A 15,327-nucleotide genomic window follows, 5' to 3' on the forward strand; every position below is an offset into this window, starting at 1 on the left:
TGGCATTCCTTTCACCATCCCTGCTCTTTTAGCTTACTCCCTCTAGTCTTTTGACTCTGATAACCCTTTTTTTAATTTTCTGGGTTTTTTAAAGGTTATATTATATTATATTATATTATTTATTTATGAGAGAGAAAGAGAGTGAGAGTGAGCAGGGGAGGGGCAGAGGAGAGGGCGAGAAGGTCCCAAGCAACTCTACACTCAGCTTGGAGCCCCACTGGGGCTTGATCTCACCACTGTGGGATGATGACCTGAGCCGAATTTAAGAGTCAGATGCTTAACTGACTTAACTGACTGAGTCTTCCAGGCAACCCCCCTTTTTTTCTTTTTTCAAGCAATAAAATGTGCTTTATTTTAGCCTATTGAATGAAATGTTTTTTAACCTTTTTTTTTTTTTTTAAGTTTATTTACTTATTTTTTAGAGAGCATGCACACGTGCAGGAGAGGGGCAGAGAGAAGGAGAGAGGGAATCCCAAGCAGGCTCTGCCCCGGCAGCACTGAGCCCAATACAGGGCTCCATCTCACCCATGGTGAGATCACGGCCTGAGCTGAAATCAAGAGTCCAGTTGCCCAACGGATTGAGCCACCCAGGTGCCCCTGAATGAAATATTTAAAAAAATTGTTCACATACTTCTCTTTCTTTTTTAACAAAGGGTAGAAAGCATAACATGCGATTTTTTATACTCTTCCCTAGCCCTCCTTTCGCAAAGCATTTGAGATGACTGGGATACTGTACCTACCTATTTTAATCCTCTCTGGATGACCCTCCATCATCGCTGTGAGGTGATTTTCATTTAGGGCTGTTTATACTTCCTTGACCTTACTGGCACCTGCCACTTACTTAATGTCGCTCATCCTCCTGGTGGTCTCCCTTCCTTTCTTATTCAGCTGAAATTCCATGGTCTTTTATATTCACTTCCTCAAAAATATATTCCACATTTTTCACTGACTGTGTGACATCACCTTTGTGGCTCTATATGGCCGACCGGAAACCAGTACCGACCGCTGTAACGGTCCTTACCGGGGTCCTTACCGTGGGCCCTTCCGGCTGCCTAGCAATCCTATGACGTTGCTCTCGTTCCTGTACTCTTTTATTCTCTTCGGGGATTATTTCACACCTTCTCTCTAATCCTTAAATCCATGCCACCTGCCTCCCTATCTCTCTCTCTTCGATGGCTCTTCGTCCCATTTCACTGATAAAATGGAAGCAGTAAGAGCACATCCACACGTTCTCACCTGTGCACCTATAGGTATGGTACTTTCTCTATTTTTAGCACAGGCATGTAGTTCTGGCTCCCAGCTCTCGCCAGGCCCTCTCTGTCCAGTAGATGCCTTCTGCTCTTGCCTACCAGAAAACGATGTTCTAGAAATTCTCTTGCCTTTGCCTTACAATGTCAAAGTCCCCATCTCTACTGAATCGTTTTCGCACGTGAACATGGTGTGCTATCCCCCATCTTAACAACAAGCTTTGAGTCTGTTTCCTTCTCCATCATCTATTCCAGATCTTGACTCTCCTTTATGATAAAGCTCCTTAAAAGTGTTGTACTTGTTTATGCTTTGCTATTTCTTCTTCCCCACCTGTTCTTGTAGACTGGATCTGTTCAGGTTTTAACTTCTGTCACTCTACTGAAATAGTTCTTTTCAAGGCCTCCTCTTCTTCATCTTTGGAGGGTCCCAAGACTCAGTACTCCAGCCTCTTCTCTGTATCCAGTCACTCCATGGGATATCCTCATGGCTTTAAATACCAGCCATATGCTAATGACTTCCAAATTGATCTCTCCAGTCTCACTTAACCTGCATTTTAACATCTTCCTTAATTTCTAACAGGCTCTTCAAACTTAACATGTTCAAAACCAAACCCCTGGGGAACCTGGCTGGCTCAGTCAATAGAGTGTGTGATTCTTGATCTCAGCGTTGTGAGTTTGAACCCCATGTTTGGTGTAAAGATTATTTAAGTAAATAAAACTTAAAAAAATAAAGAGCCAAACTCCTGATCTTCTACAGCTTTTCCTGTGCATCCTGCCCAAACCTGGCACATTTATAGTAAATAGCTACTCTGGCCAAAAACCTGAGCTCCTCTCTGTCGCATACATCCTGTACCTAATCTGTCAGCAAATCCTATTCTATCTTCCAAATATATCCAAACTTTAGTCACCTCCCACCACCTCCAGTGCTGGTACCCAGTCTAACCCATCGTCATCTTTCACTTGGATTATTGAGGTAGCCTCCTAGCTGGGCTCCCTGCTTTTTATCCGTCCCCTGCCCAGTTCCTTACTGTCGCAACTGGAGTGATCTTTTAGAAAAATACATCAGATGACTTCAGACTGTGTCTTATGCTATGTTGAAAACCGTCCCCTTCTCACACAAAGTAAAAGCCAAAGTCTTAAGTCTTTGTGATGATCCCTACCCCCATCGTACCCCTCACCCCCCGCCCCAGTACACCCTACCTCTCTGCCCTCTACCCTCACTCTCCACTTAGTCACATGGCTCCAGCCTCTGTGGCCTCTTCTCTGTTCTCTGGATGGATGTGCCAGGCATGCTCTGGCCTTCAACATTTGTACTTCTCTGCCTGGAGTGCTTCCCCCCTGCCCGCCCCCAGCCCATGGCTCCTCTCACCTCCCCTCCACTTGAGATCTTTCCTCCAACATCACCCTCTCTGGGAGGCCTTCTCTGACTTACTTAAAACCACTGTCCCTCCCACTGCACCCCCAGGATTCCTGATCCCCTTCCCTGCTTTCCTTTTCTTAGCAGTACCATTTTGCATACTGTTTGACTTATTTTTTCTGTCTGTGTTTGTCTCCTCTAGTCTACAAGCATTTGTGGCCTTTTCAGTCTGAAACTCATTACCTTCATTTGAAGAGTATTTTCTTGAATTATTTAATTAATGGCTTGTTCCCTTCTGTTTTCTCGGTCTGCTCTTTCTAGATCTGTTTTTTAGATAATGGACAGTTAGGATCCGTCTTCTTACTATTTTAATGTTTTTTCCTAATTTCTATCTTTTTGTCTTTTTGCTTTCTTTTCTGTGCAATTTATGCAACTTTATCTTCCAATCCTTCAATTGATTTTTTTCATTTCCACTATCATTTAAAATTTTGTGTGTGTGTGTTTTATTTATTTTTGAGAGAGAGAGAGAGAGAGAGAGAGAGAGAGAGAGAGAGAGAGACAGAGTGTGAGCGGGGGTGGGGCAGAGAAAGAGGGAGACGCAGAATCTGAAGCAGGCTCCAGGCTCTGAGCTGTCAGCACAGAGCCCAACGTGGGGCTCAAACTCACAAACTGTGAGATCATAACTTGAGCCGAAGTCAGTCAACCGACTGAACCACCCAGGCGCCCCCTGAATATTACTTTTTAAGAAATGACATTCTTGGCTTGTGGTTGGAATATTCCCTCTTAACTCTTTGAGGATATTACTTGTCTTTAAAAAAAAAGTCCTTCTCCCAGAAGATTCTCTTCTACCCTCCAAGTTATTTCGTTCTTGCTTGTTTGGGCTGTTTTATGTCAGGGGCTTCCCGCAGGTGTCTGGTGATCCCTGAGTGTCTGACCATAGCTAAGAGTGGGGCATTAGCTAGCTGCTTAGAAGTCTGGGTGTGCTTGTAGATATGTGGGATTCTCTATGGGGTGAATTGGGGGACCGTGGGGTCAGTGTCTTTGGCTCTCTCTCCTTTGGGCTTGTCAGATTCTCCAGAGAAGGAGTGTGCTATCATCTTCCTGTAGGCCACGAGCCTGGCTGCCAGCTTTCTGGGAACCAGGGAAAAGACGGCTGGGGGAGGGGGCTGTTAGCACGGGGCCTACAAACATTTGTTCAGGCTGCTGTTTTCTGAAGGGTAGCCTCATTCTCACCTATGCCTAATGTTTCCTGGCCCACAGACCCTCTATGTACCCTTCTGCCAGGGTGAGGTCAAGGAAAAGGCTCAAAACCACTCACAGAGAAGGAGGGGAACTGAGGGTTCAGAGCCTTCTGAAACAGACTTCCAGCCCATCCTGTGGGTCTTACCTTCATCCCCATTGCCAGAGGTACACAGCGCTACTAGTTCTTGGGGTTCTTTGGTATAACTTGTTTCCCACTTCTGATTTATGATCCAGTTTCCCCAGGTCTGCTAAATCACTGTCCATTTACTTTCTTATATTTAGGTTACCTTTCCTGTTTTCTTTCTTTTTGTGGGTCTATACCTTTTTAAAAGTTTTAATCCCTTTGCTGATGTTTTGTTGGGTTTCAGGAGAACAAAAGTAAATGCATATGTTCAACGTGCCATCTTCATCTGAATGTCCCCCAACTGAGATTTTATGACCTTACGACCCCTTAAACAACTATAAACTGGGTCAGCTAAGTGCCATTTCACACAGAGCTGGTTCTTAGCATCACATGGAATAGCGTGCCATCCTTTATTTGTCATCTCAGAAATCAGAGGTTGATACTAAGTAATCAAGCAGAGAATTGTGACACAGAACTTTTGTAAGCATGGAGTCTGTAACATACCTGACAACCTTGCAATAATAGGAAGATTACTTACGTACATATGTGAGTAAATCAGTTTGTGGGTTCAGTGCACGCATAAGTTGCCTATTTGTGTCAGTGCTGCTGGTCTTGTCCTAAGTTGTAAGTCTTTGGCACCAAGGCAAGCACTTAGAAATGCCGTTGCAGGTTAAGAACAATCATGCTTATGAAGTGTTAAGGTGATCTTTTGTGTTTTCATCATCACTGCCATTCAGGGCTAGAATATTATTGTCTTCATGTACTTTAAATGCTGAGCATTTCCTGGGCTCCTGGGCGGTTCAGTTGTTTTAGCATCCAACTCTCGATTTTGGCTCAGGCCATGATCTCATGGTTGGGTTCTAGCCCCTCGTCGGGCTCTGAGCTGAGCGTGGAGTCTGCTTGGGATTCTCTCTTTTCCTTTCTCTCTGCCCCTGCCCCACTCATGCTTTCTCTCACAAAATAAGTAAACTATTAAAAAAAATGCCAAGCATTTCCAGATTAGATACACTTGGGCTGAACTCTGCAATACTCAGTTCTGCTATTAGCAGTTCCCACCACTGGAGTCTGTACATTAGGGAAAGTTTAATACCTGGGATATAATTCTATAAAATGTATTTTTGACAGTTTTGATGATTTAATTGAACATTTACCGACTGCCAAGTATCTGTTAGGTGCTTATGTGAAGCCATAAATGGTTTGTAACATGTTGCATGTTGTTAGAAATAAAACTAATTTGATCTAGTCTTTTTTTTTTTAAACTTTGTCATGAGTAGCTTATTTTTTAAATTTCAAATCTTTTACCTTTTTATTATCTTAGTCTTGTAGATTATGTGAGCTATTGGGGGTCGTAGGGTAAGAGTCACACACGCACACACACACACACACACACACACACACACACTATACCACCCCATATAAAATGGCATCATATTTCCTCAGAAAAGGTGGCATTCTCAAGGCAGCCCATTTTTCACTTAAGGACAGTGGTGACTGCTCTATTATTTTAATTTCTTTCTTCCAGTGCTCTGTTCAGGTTGGGGCTTTGGTTTTAATGTTTTTAAAGTGATCATTTAGATTATATATAATGTAACAGAATGAAAGTATTGCATTAATATGTCATGACCCTAAACTACACTGCATTATGTTGCATTTAAGAACTATTTGTATTATTGTTTTATGAATCAGTGTATGAATTGCTGAGTTTAAAAAAAAAATCTCACCTTGGAGCTGAGGAAGGATTAAAATAAGTTTAGTCAACTTAGTAGGAACTCGCTTAAACACATTCAACAAAGACCAGGATGCGTTTGAAATAAACAGTAGCCCCACCTTAACTTTCATACAGTTGAGAGCACATATTCTGGGGTCAGGCCCCAGATTGTATCTGGCTCCTCCCTGGCTGACTGTGAGACCCTGGGCAAGTTACCTAACTCCCCTCAGCCTGAATTTTCTCCCCAGTAAAATGGGGAGATTAACAGTATTTGTTTCAAAAGGCTATAAGGACTAAATGAGATGATGTATGTGAAAGCTTTTGGCATAATGCCTGGCACACATAAATGTTCCTTAAATGTTAGTCATGATTCAGACTCATTAAAGTTTACATATTATGAATATGTGGTATGCTTCCTTTAGATACTATTCCTATTTCCTTTACAATGTTGAAGAGTTCAATTGAGATAGTGAGATAATTTGTTTTTAAGCATTTTTATTTCTAATTTTTTTTCTTTCACTAATCCATAATGCTTTATGTTGATGTAATTAATCATGCTAGAGTGTAAACCTCTCCAGAGTGGTTTGCTGCTTTTGCCAGACCCCACTTAGCAAGATTTTGGAGCTGAAGATTTTGGAGTTTGAAGTGAACAAAGGGTCTAGGGCTAGTCTCTGAAGCTCACCATGGTTTAAGGGCCAGCCACTTACCGGATGAGGGGGAGCAGATCCAGGTAGGCTGTTCTCACCGCATCCACTTGGGCCCCAGATAGGAAGCCATCGTGAAGAAAGTCACCCGAGTTTGTCAGGATGCCATGTAAAGCATAGAGGTCACAGAGGCGTTTGAGCACCTGCTGAATTGCTGGTTCATTTTCTAGTTTGTCCAGAGTTTCTGTAAAATTCTTTACACTGACATAATGGCAGTGTGCCTAAAAGACACAAAGATACATTAGCTTCTGATTTCTGACCTCAGAAGTCCTGGAAGCTTAGGAAGACTGCTGGAATAAGCCCCCTGTGGCCATGTGTTTCCCAGCGGGCTGGCAGCTGCCTTTTCTCCTGGCTGTGGGTCTGACTGAGCCTTTTTGATGGTGTGTGTGTGTGCGTGTGCACGCAGGCGTGTGCTTATGTTGGGGGCTTGTGGGCTCTGGAGCTCGGCCCTTAGCTTCCTTATTTTGTTTGGGGGAAATTTCAAATAGATTTGAAAAGTAGAAAGAATACAGGGGTATTGGAGGCTGGCCTGGAGACAGTGGAGGACAGTACCACTCTTCTTGAGAAAACAGCTGTTTATTGTTTGCCATGTTCAAGGCAGTGGTGTGTGTGTGTATATATGTGCTTGTGTACGTTGTGGAGGAGAGAAAGTAGAGGCTCAAGATAGACACAAAATTTATCCCAGCTAGAGAGTAAACTCTGTGAGGTAAGCAGGGCTGTTATTTAGCCCATATCCAACAGTCTTGCTTTGTTACTGGTTAAAATAAGACTTTCAGGCTCCTGGCTGGCTCAGTCGGTGGAGCATATGACTCTTGATCTCAGGGTCATAGTTTCAAGCCCCACATTGGGCACAGAGCTTACATAAAAAGCATAAAACTTTTGGTACCAGTTGGTAAGTGACCACTGCCCTCAACCCTGTGAGAGCCCCTTGGGTCAGCCAGGATCCTTCCCTGGGACTTCCTTCTCCCCACAGCTCAGCAAATAAAGGATGAATGCCTGGCCCAGCAGGAGACTTTCAGGCCTCTGCCTCCATTAGGCCTGAAGTGCTTTCTGACTGGCCCTTGCCCCTGCCCTACCAGTTGTTAGGTATTTTGAATATTCCACTTCTCTCCAAGACAAATCACACTATAGTTATCAGGTGAGGTATATGAATTCCATGGGAGCAGGTGGGTAGGGAGGAAAGGAGAGCATATTAAATTCTTCTCAAATCTTTATGTATAGACAGATTAGCTGGTGATCTTGTCAAAATGCAGATATCCAGATAGCTTCCCAGTAAGGCCTTAAGTAGCTAGGCTTAGACTGTCTTGAGGGTTCAAAGAAATTTACTCAGGGGGACAAAGAATGGGAAAGGCCATTTGAGTCAGGGGGGATTTCCTGTGCACATGGCTGTACTTGCAGGAGGCTACAAGCAGTCTACTGAGGGGAGGACAGACTGTACACATTAGGGCAGGTGGGCCACCCGGGACCTGGGTCAGTAAAGGGCCGTGAATGACATGGTTGGTGATGTGGAGAACAAATGCAAAAGAAATGTAGATGAAATTAAATTTCCTTATAAGTTGCAGCCCATTGACAAGTACTTGAGACAGGCCGAATGTGACATTCCTCCAGGAACTTCCAACTGCCTTAATGTTAATACCTTACTAGAGGAAAAAGCCTTAGCTTGACAACAGCCGGGTCTTCAGGATCCTGTAACTTATGAAAATCCTTTCAGAGACTTCCTTTGTGTCTACCCCTCCCAGCTTAAAAGTATATAATCACTTGCTCCTTACAACCCCACGGCAGCTCTTTCAACCCGTGGGTCCTGTCCCTGTGCTTTAATAAAACTACCTTTTTTTGCACCGAAAACGTCTCAAGAAAGAATTCCTTCTTGACCGTTTGCTCTTGAAGCCCGCATCAAATCACATCAGTTGGGGTTTCATTTTGTGGGGGTCAGAGAACCACCAAAGTCTTCCACAGGGAAGTGACCCCATCAGGTCTCTCACTTTGGGAGGGATCTGCCTTTCCCACGGAGCCTCTGCACGGGTGCGAATGCCACCACTTTGCCACCTGGACCTGGTGTCGTCACAGGCACGCAGAGTTTGCAATATTTGGAGGTAGAAGAGGGACAGATGTGCTCTGCTGCCTCTGTGGAGTCAGACAGCCCTCCGTGCTCAAACCGGATAGACCCTGCTTCCCTGTTCTAAGCTGAGGGCCACATCCTTAATTTCTCAGGACCATGGGTTGTGGAGTGCAGTGATCAAAAAAGAACTGCCTGAGGGCCCCGGCCTCTGCTTCTGTGACAGGGTGAACCCCACTTTGGCACCATGCTCTGAACATAGTGAACTTTATTTACTTTTTGTATATGTTGGTTTAAATCTTGCATCCTGCCTAATTTGGGTGAGGGGGTGGGATGTGTTGCATTGCCAGGTGCATCTTTAATTTTACATGTATTAACTCATTTAATCTTCATAATCATCATAAAAGGTAGGTACTGTTATGAGCTCCATTTTGCAGATGAGACTGAGGCACTGAAAGATTAAATTCCTCACCCAAGGTCACATGGCTAGTAAGTGGTAGCAACGAGATCCATATCAGAATAGTCCACCTCCCGGTTAACAGTCTGTGCTCTTAACTACTACGCTGTGTTGCCAAAGCCAGTAGAGACCGAGGCTGGATTATAGTGGGTACCAGCATTTGCTCCAGTGGTGCTAGGGACTGACATCTCTCCGAGGCAGGGTCTCAGATTATAGGGTGAGAGCCCATCTATCAGAGCTTAAAGTTCCTGTCGATGCCCCTTTGTTTTACATACTGGGAAGTTACAGGCCAGAAAAGGAAGGACAACCAGGGGTCAGTCACATAGAGAGGAAACTCCTACAGAACTTAGGCCAGGGCTTGTTCCTTGTCCACCACTCTGCCACTGTCCCCAGTCCCCTTGTGTTGTTGTCACTCTCTACCTGCATATTTCTGGTTTCTAGATGGGACCCGGTGGGTGCTTAAGGTTCCCGCAGAGTACGTGGTTCTTCCAAAGCATGAAGCTCAGACATTGCAGATTTCTCTGCCCATTATGACTTTGGAGATTTATCTTGGGCACCATCTCCCCAGGAAGCCACTTTTCTTCAGCTTACAATGGCTGGGGGAGAAGGGACTTGCTCTTCTCCTCTAGACTGGCTGAGCTTGGTGCCCCTAGAACTTGGGGATCACCTCCCTCCCTCACACACAGTGGCTCTCTGGGGACACAGCTTGCATCCATGAGGGAAAAGAAAGCAAAGCAAAGCATCATAACTATTTCCTACCTCTGGGACTTAATTCCTTTTAGTTCTGTTTCCTCATCCTTAAAATGGAGATTATGCTGCTCTCACCCCCAGGGTTGTGTGTGTTAAATGAGGTAACCCTGGCATGCATTGTCTGGCCCTTTGGAAGGCAGGGCATAGGTTTGGAAAATGGATGAATAATGGGCAGCTGTGGTTCCTTTTTTGGATGAGAGTCTGATGAGAGCGCAGCCTCGGCTCACCCTCCTGTGTGTTAATAGGACATTTAGCATAGCAGGGAGTGCCCCTGCGGTGGACACAGCCCAGTGGATGGTGGCAGAGTTAATACCAGCACCAGCTGATGTGGGAGGGGTGGTGGGTCACCAGGTGGCACTCATGCCCAGCCTGCTGCTTGAGGGCTGCTACCAAACACTTCTTTGGGCTTTCCTGCCATTTCCTGGGCCTGATGCCTGAGGATTGAAGTGTTCACCATGGTTTTCCAGCTGTAGGTAGGGTCAGAGTGCCAGCTGCCTAAGCTCGAGCTCTTTCTCACCCATTACTCTCTGAGACTTGTTCCTTACTTCTGTGCTCTTAATATGCCTGCATCCACTCACTTTTCTCCATGCCCTCTGCCAGGTTCATGGTTGGGACCACCCTCAGTCCTTGCCCAGACTGCTGCTGCCTGCTCCTGACTGGCCCCCATTGCTCCCTAGGCAGCCTGCATGACTCTTCTACAATGAAACTCTCATCACCTCACTCCCCTGATACAAAGTCTGCAAAGATGTCCCATTGCAATGAAAACAAAACCAAACTTCTCGCAGTGATGCAGAAGGTCCCAGGCCTAGCCTATCTTTTCTCCTCCCCAACCTGCCTTCCTCTTCTGCTTTCAGGCTTCCTCCTGTAGCTCCTCCTTGAGGATCTGTATTTTCTCAAGCACCATGCCTTTTCTTGCCTCTTCCTTCTTCACCTGCTGTTCCCTTTGCCAGGAAGTATTCATTTCCAAAACCAGAGCCTCTACCCTTTGGCTGGCTAATTTCAGCTCATCCTGGAAGTCTTGGCCTACATGCCACTTCTGGGAAGACTTTGTGGTCCTCAAGCTGGGTAGAGACGTACATCTCTGGGATCCTGTGGCAGCCTGTGTCTCACAGTGCCCAGCCCGATGCCTGGTGTTGAGGGGGTGGTCAAATATTTGCTGACTGAATGTGAATTATGCACAAACACAAAACATAGTAGAAATTGAAACAGACATCTAAGGATTGCCTGTGGGGCTAAGGGGAGACTTAACCTGCTTTTCTATCTGGGAGGAAATATTTGAACAACCTGAAGCAAATCCAATAACACTGCCTCATTACATTTTTTTTTTTTTTTTTTTCCCTAAGAGCTGTCAACAAGATTGCTTTGGAGTTAAGTCCTTTAATTAAAATACCCTGCACGAAAGCCTTGGAAGTGAAATGAGGGCAGCCACTGAGCAGGGCTGGGGAATAATGGCAGAGCTCAGATTTTCTCAGCATGGTGGCCTGCTGGGGAAACCAAATAGGCCCCTTTCAGTTGGAGCTTCAGCTGATGGGCAGCTCACCTTAGCAGCCTGGACGTGCATGACAGTGGTCTGGTTCCATGCCTCATACCTGTCAGCCCCGGACTGCATCAGAGTCTGCAAGTGATGCATTGAGTCCTTTATGAGCCTGAAGGCCAAAGAAAAAAAGGTTCAGCTTCCTGACTGAGTGGGAAAGGGACTGGTGGAGTTTGGTCTCAGGCTGTCTGGGGTCCCTCAGAAGTAGAAATACAGTAATTCCCATTTATTGACTATTTGTGTTACAAGGCTAAATGCTACACATTATCTCTTTAACTCTTAAAAATTTTTTTTGAATATTTATTTGGAGAGAGAGAGCTTGAGCAGGGGAGGGGCAGAGAAAGGAAGAGAGAGAGAATCCCAAATAGGCTCCAACTCGTGAATCATGAGATAATGACCCGAGCCTGAGCTGAAACCGAGAGACGCTTAACCAACTGAGCCATCCAGGTGCCCCTCTCTTGAACCCTTTTAAGGGTAGGCATTCCCAATTTACAGTGGGGAAAACTGAGTCCCAAACTGGTTAACTAACTGGTCCAGGGTCACATAACTAGTAACTAACTGGTCCAGAGTCACATAACTAGTAACTAACTGGTCCAGAGTCACATAAGTAGCAGCTTAACCTCTGACCTGTAAAGCCTGAGCACTCTAGGGCAGGCACTGACCCTCCTTTGTAATGCAGACACCATCCTGATACCAGTAGCTTCTGTGGCTGAGCAAAGACAGTGGTTTTCCTGTAAAGGCTAGTGAGGCCTGTCAGTCACCCAGTCTGTTTCAGGTTCTTCCTAAGGAAACTTAAAAGGCAAGAAAAGAAAACCAAACAAACCCTTGTTCTCCAAACCACTAAATTGGTCATTTGCCATTTACTTAACCTTTTCCTTTTATTTTCTATTTCCTGACCATCCGCTCATGATCCTTGGAATTTGTATGCAAAGCAAACTGTTTATTAAGCAATATTTATTTTTTTTTCTTGTCAGGGAATAGATAAACAGATGTCACATTGAGGTCCAAGCAAAAGTCAGTATAATGGCATTTTAATTACCCTGAGCAGCCTTATTTTGCACTCTCTACCTCCCCTAACTAAAATATTAGATCTGTGAGGCTTAGGCTTTTCTTGACTGGTTTACTAATAGATCTGTAGTACCTAGAATAGTGCCTAGCACATTGTAGGAATTTAATATTTGTGGAATAAATAAATGAATGTCCAGAGTTGCTCGTGATTTTGAAACAATTATTAACTATCCTGGGAACCACAGGTTGGGGTATTAAGGCCTCTATGAATATTGGTGTTTACTTTTATTTATTTGTTGGTATTTACATACTGATGTGGTACTTACACATGGTACATTCGTTGCATTGCAAATCACAGTAAAAACCTATAGATATAAAAAGTTCCTTGCACTGGCCAGAGGGGTGATGTCCTACTAGCTCAATGAGGATGGGGAAGTGATGGTGGCTGATGGATGTGACTTCCCCTTTTCTGCCCACGGTGGCAGGAACTGAGAGGACTGAGGTTGGGGAAGGGGGTGCTTTTTAGAGGAGTATGCACGAATGCTCACCCATCCCATCCCAAAGGCCCTAGTGTAGGAAGGAGCCCGTCCCCAAGTGGAATGGCCAATTTCTTGCTCACCTGGCTGCCACGTGTGCCCAGGCCGTGGTGTAGAGTTGTGGGTGGAGGAAGTCAGCTGCTTTCTGGGCTGGGCACCTGGCCAGGTCAGGTGCAGTCAGGTATGCAACAGACTGAGGGAGAGATCTCTGCGATGTGAAGTCTTGGGATGCCTGAGCTTGCAGGTAGTTTTTCTCCAGAAACCTGGGGGTGGGGTAAGGGTGGGAGCCAATGAGCAGCAGGAGCCCTGTGGGATAGACCAGCGCCCCTATCTCCAAAAACACGCACTCTTACACTCCCTATAGGAGAACCAGGACCATGCAGTTTCTTGCCTGGTCCCTCCTGATGGTTATCCTCACCCCAAAGCCCTCCCCCCACCCCACCTCCCCAGCTGTGAGGCCCTCAGGGCCATGCACCCGGAGACTGTGGTTTCTTCCACAGTGAAAGGAGGCTGGAACTGCAGAGCTGGGTAGACACTCAGATCCTGAACCGAAACCCTTCTGGTATCTGAGCAAACAGAATTTATTCTTCTGGTTAGGATCTTGTGATTTGGGGATTTATGCTGAATTGTACAGTGGCAGCAGAGATTAAATTTTCTTACTTGAGAAAGGATAGGTGTAAGAAGGCTAACACGAGTGGGAGAATTACAGGTGACTCTCGGCTTCTTTCCTGTGATGATCCAGTGCTTATAGGCTCTGGGCTCAGCCAATCCTGGATTCCCAGGCAGCTCTGTTGAGACCTCTGTGATGCTTGTGGAAGTTACTTCACCTCCCTTGGCCTCAGTGTCTCCATATTTAGATGGAGATAATAATACTCACCTGATACAAGGTTTGTGAAAACTGAGAAAATATTTGTATTGCTTTTATAATGTGGGACACAGAATTTCTAATACATGGTACTGTATCACCCTTATAATTAAAAAAAAAAAAACCACCATAATACTACATATTATAAATTTTTTCAAGAATATTATATAGCCTATTTGCTAGCAAGCCCTTTCTCCTTGCATGGGGAAACATGTGCCCTGTTGAGTCACCCGAGGATAGATAAATGTGAAAGGCCTGGTCAGTCCGAGCCCCCACAGACAGAAGAGAATGAACAGAAGCCACCACTTGTCGGTCGCGAATCCTGGGTCCCTTCCTGCCTCTCAGGTGGGAGCCTCCGTGAGCAGGCCCTGTGCTAAGCCTGAGGACAGTTGGTGGGCAAGGCCCCAGGAGCTCTGGCTCACGGAGAAGAGACACTCGGATGGTGTTGAGTGGGAGCGCCAGGGTGGGCATCTAAGCAGCGCCCCGCAGAATGAGCCGCTTACAGCAGCAGGCCCAGCAGGCCAGGCCAGAGTATTCGGGCGAGGGAAGGGAGCGTTCGTGAAGCCCGTGCTGGGAAAGAGGAAACTTGGCCAGCTGGGGAAGGGAGGTGGGGGGAGTGGGGATGGGGGCGGGCAATGTGGCATTTTCCCACTAGCAGTGGGGAGCCACCGAAGAATGTGAAGCGAGAGAAAGCTGCACTCTTCTCCAGCCTTCCTAAAGCTCCGGATGGGCGGGATCCAGACTGCGTGGGTTGGTTGGGTGGTCTCCACATGGCCCTGCCCAGCGTCCGTTCCCACCATGGACATTGGCTGCTGCTTCAACCCACGCAGGGGCCTTACCTGGCCATCTGCAGGTAGAGCACAGTGTTGTCACCCTCGTAGGTGCAGGCGGCTGTCACTCTGGCGACCAGTGAGGGCAGGCCACTCAGCTTCGAGTAGCCATGGCCTCCGCAGGCTTTGCGGCACAGCTCAGTCCCCCAGCTGCACAAGTCTGACGCCATGGCCTTGATTCCTGAGCTCAGTGCGTGAAGCTGTGAGAACAGGGGGTCAGGGCAAGTAAGGGGGCCCTCCGGTAACAACCATGCTTACCGCTCATACGACCTGCTGTATGTCCACGACAACCCCGTGACATAAGATTGTTTGCTCAGCTCTCAACTTTATGACTGAGAAGGCTGAGACTCAGAGATGTTATGTGACTTGCCCAAGATCACACAATGAGGCAATGTAGCTGTAGTAAAGACAAAGGAAAACTGTCCAGGCCAGTGTCTCCAGGATCCCTGGAAGAGGGTGCTTCCAGGACTGGGCTCACCATCATCCAGGAGTTGCAGATTTTGCTAGTCAAGTGGGGTTGTTGGAGAGCTGTCCTGTGAGGGTGGAGGTCCACCACCAGCCCACTGGCCTGGGTTCTAGGAGGAGCTGCCAGGCTGCAGACCTCGTTTGAGCTTTTGGTTCTTGAAAGCCTTTAACCTATCTTTCAGACTTTTAAGTCCTTGGGAGGAAGGTTATGTTCCTTAACCTCTCTGTGCTTCACTTTCCTAATCTGTAAAATGGGAATATAAAATGCTGCCTGCTCTACAATTGAGGATTAATGAAGCTATGCTTATGAAGCCCAGGGTCTGGTGGACTAAATGTTACAGTATATCTAAGTCCTTGGTCCTTTATCTGAGACCCTTGGGGCCAGATGTATTTTGGAATCAATGTTTTTTGAATTTTAGAAAGCTTAAAGCAGGGCATTTAAGG

The 15,327-nt window shown here is 46.0% G+C and overlaps 1 protein-coding gene and 1 long non-coding RNA gene across 2 annotated transcripts in view; one reads left to right on the forward strand and one right to left on the reverse strand.

Moving 5' to 3' along the window:
- Nucleotides 1-15,327, reverse strand: part of ACOX2 (acyl-CoA oxidase 2) — a 29,783-nt gene that overhangs the window by 4,177 nt on the left and 10,279 nt on the right. Inside the window, exons 10-13 of the mRNA XM_047845122.1 lie at nucleotides 14,428-14,618; nucleotides 12,807-12,986; nucleotides 11,186-11,291; nucleotides 6,386-6,603 (exon numbers count right to left, since the gene is read on the reverse strand). Coding sequence (XP_047701078.1) covers nucleotides 6,386-6,603; nucleotides 11,186-11,291; nucleotides 12,807-12,986; nucleotides 14,428-14,618 — 695 coding nt within the window. The remainder of the gene's footprint in view (nucleotides 1-6,385; nucleotides 6,604-11,185; nucleotides 11,292-12,806; nucleotides 12,987-14,427; nucleotides 14,619-15,327) is intronic.
- Nucleotides 1-15,327, forward strand: part of LOC125158322 (uncharacterized) — a 112,902-nt gene that overhangs the window by 2,959 nt on the left and 94,616 nt on the right. The gene's annotated exons all lie outside the window — the stretch shown is intronic.

Source organism: Prionailurus viverrinus, chromosome A2 (assembly GCF_022837055.1).
Source record: "Prionailurus viverrinus isolate Anna chromosome A2, UM_Priviv_1.0, whole genome shotgun sequence".
Classification (NCBI taxonomy): domain Eukaryota; kingdom Metazoa; phylum Chordata; class Mammalia; order Carnivora; family Felidae; genus Prionailurus; species Prionailurus viverrinus.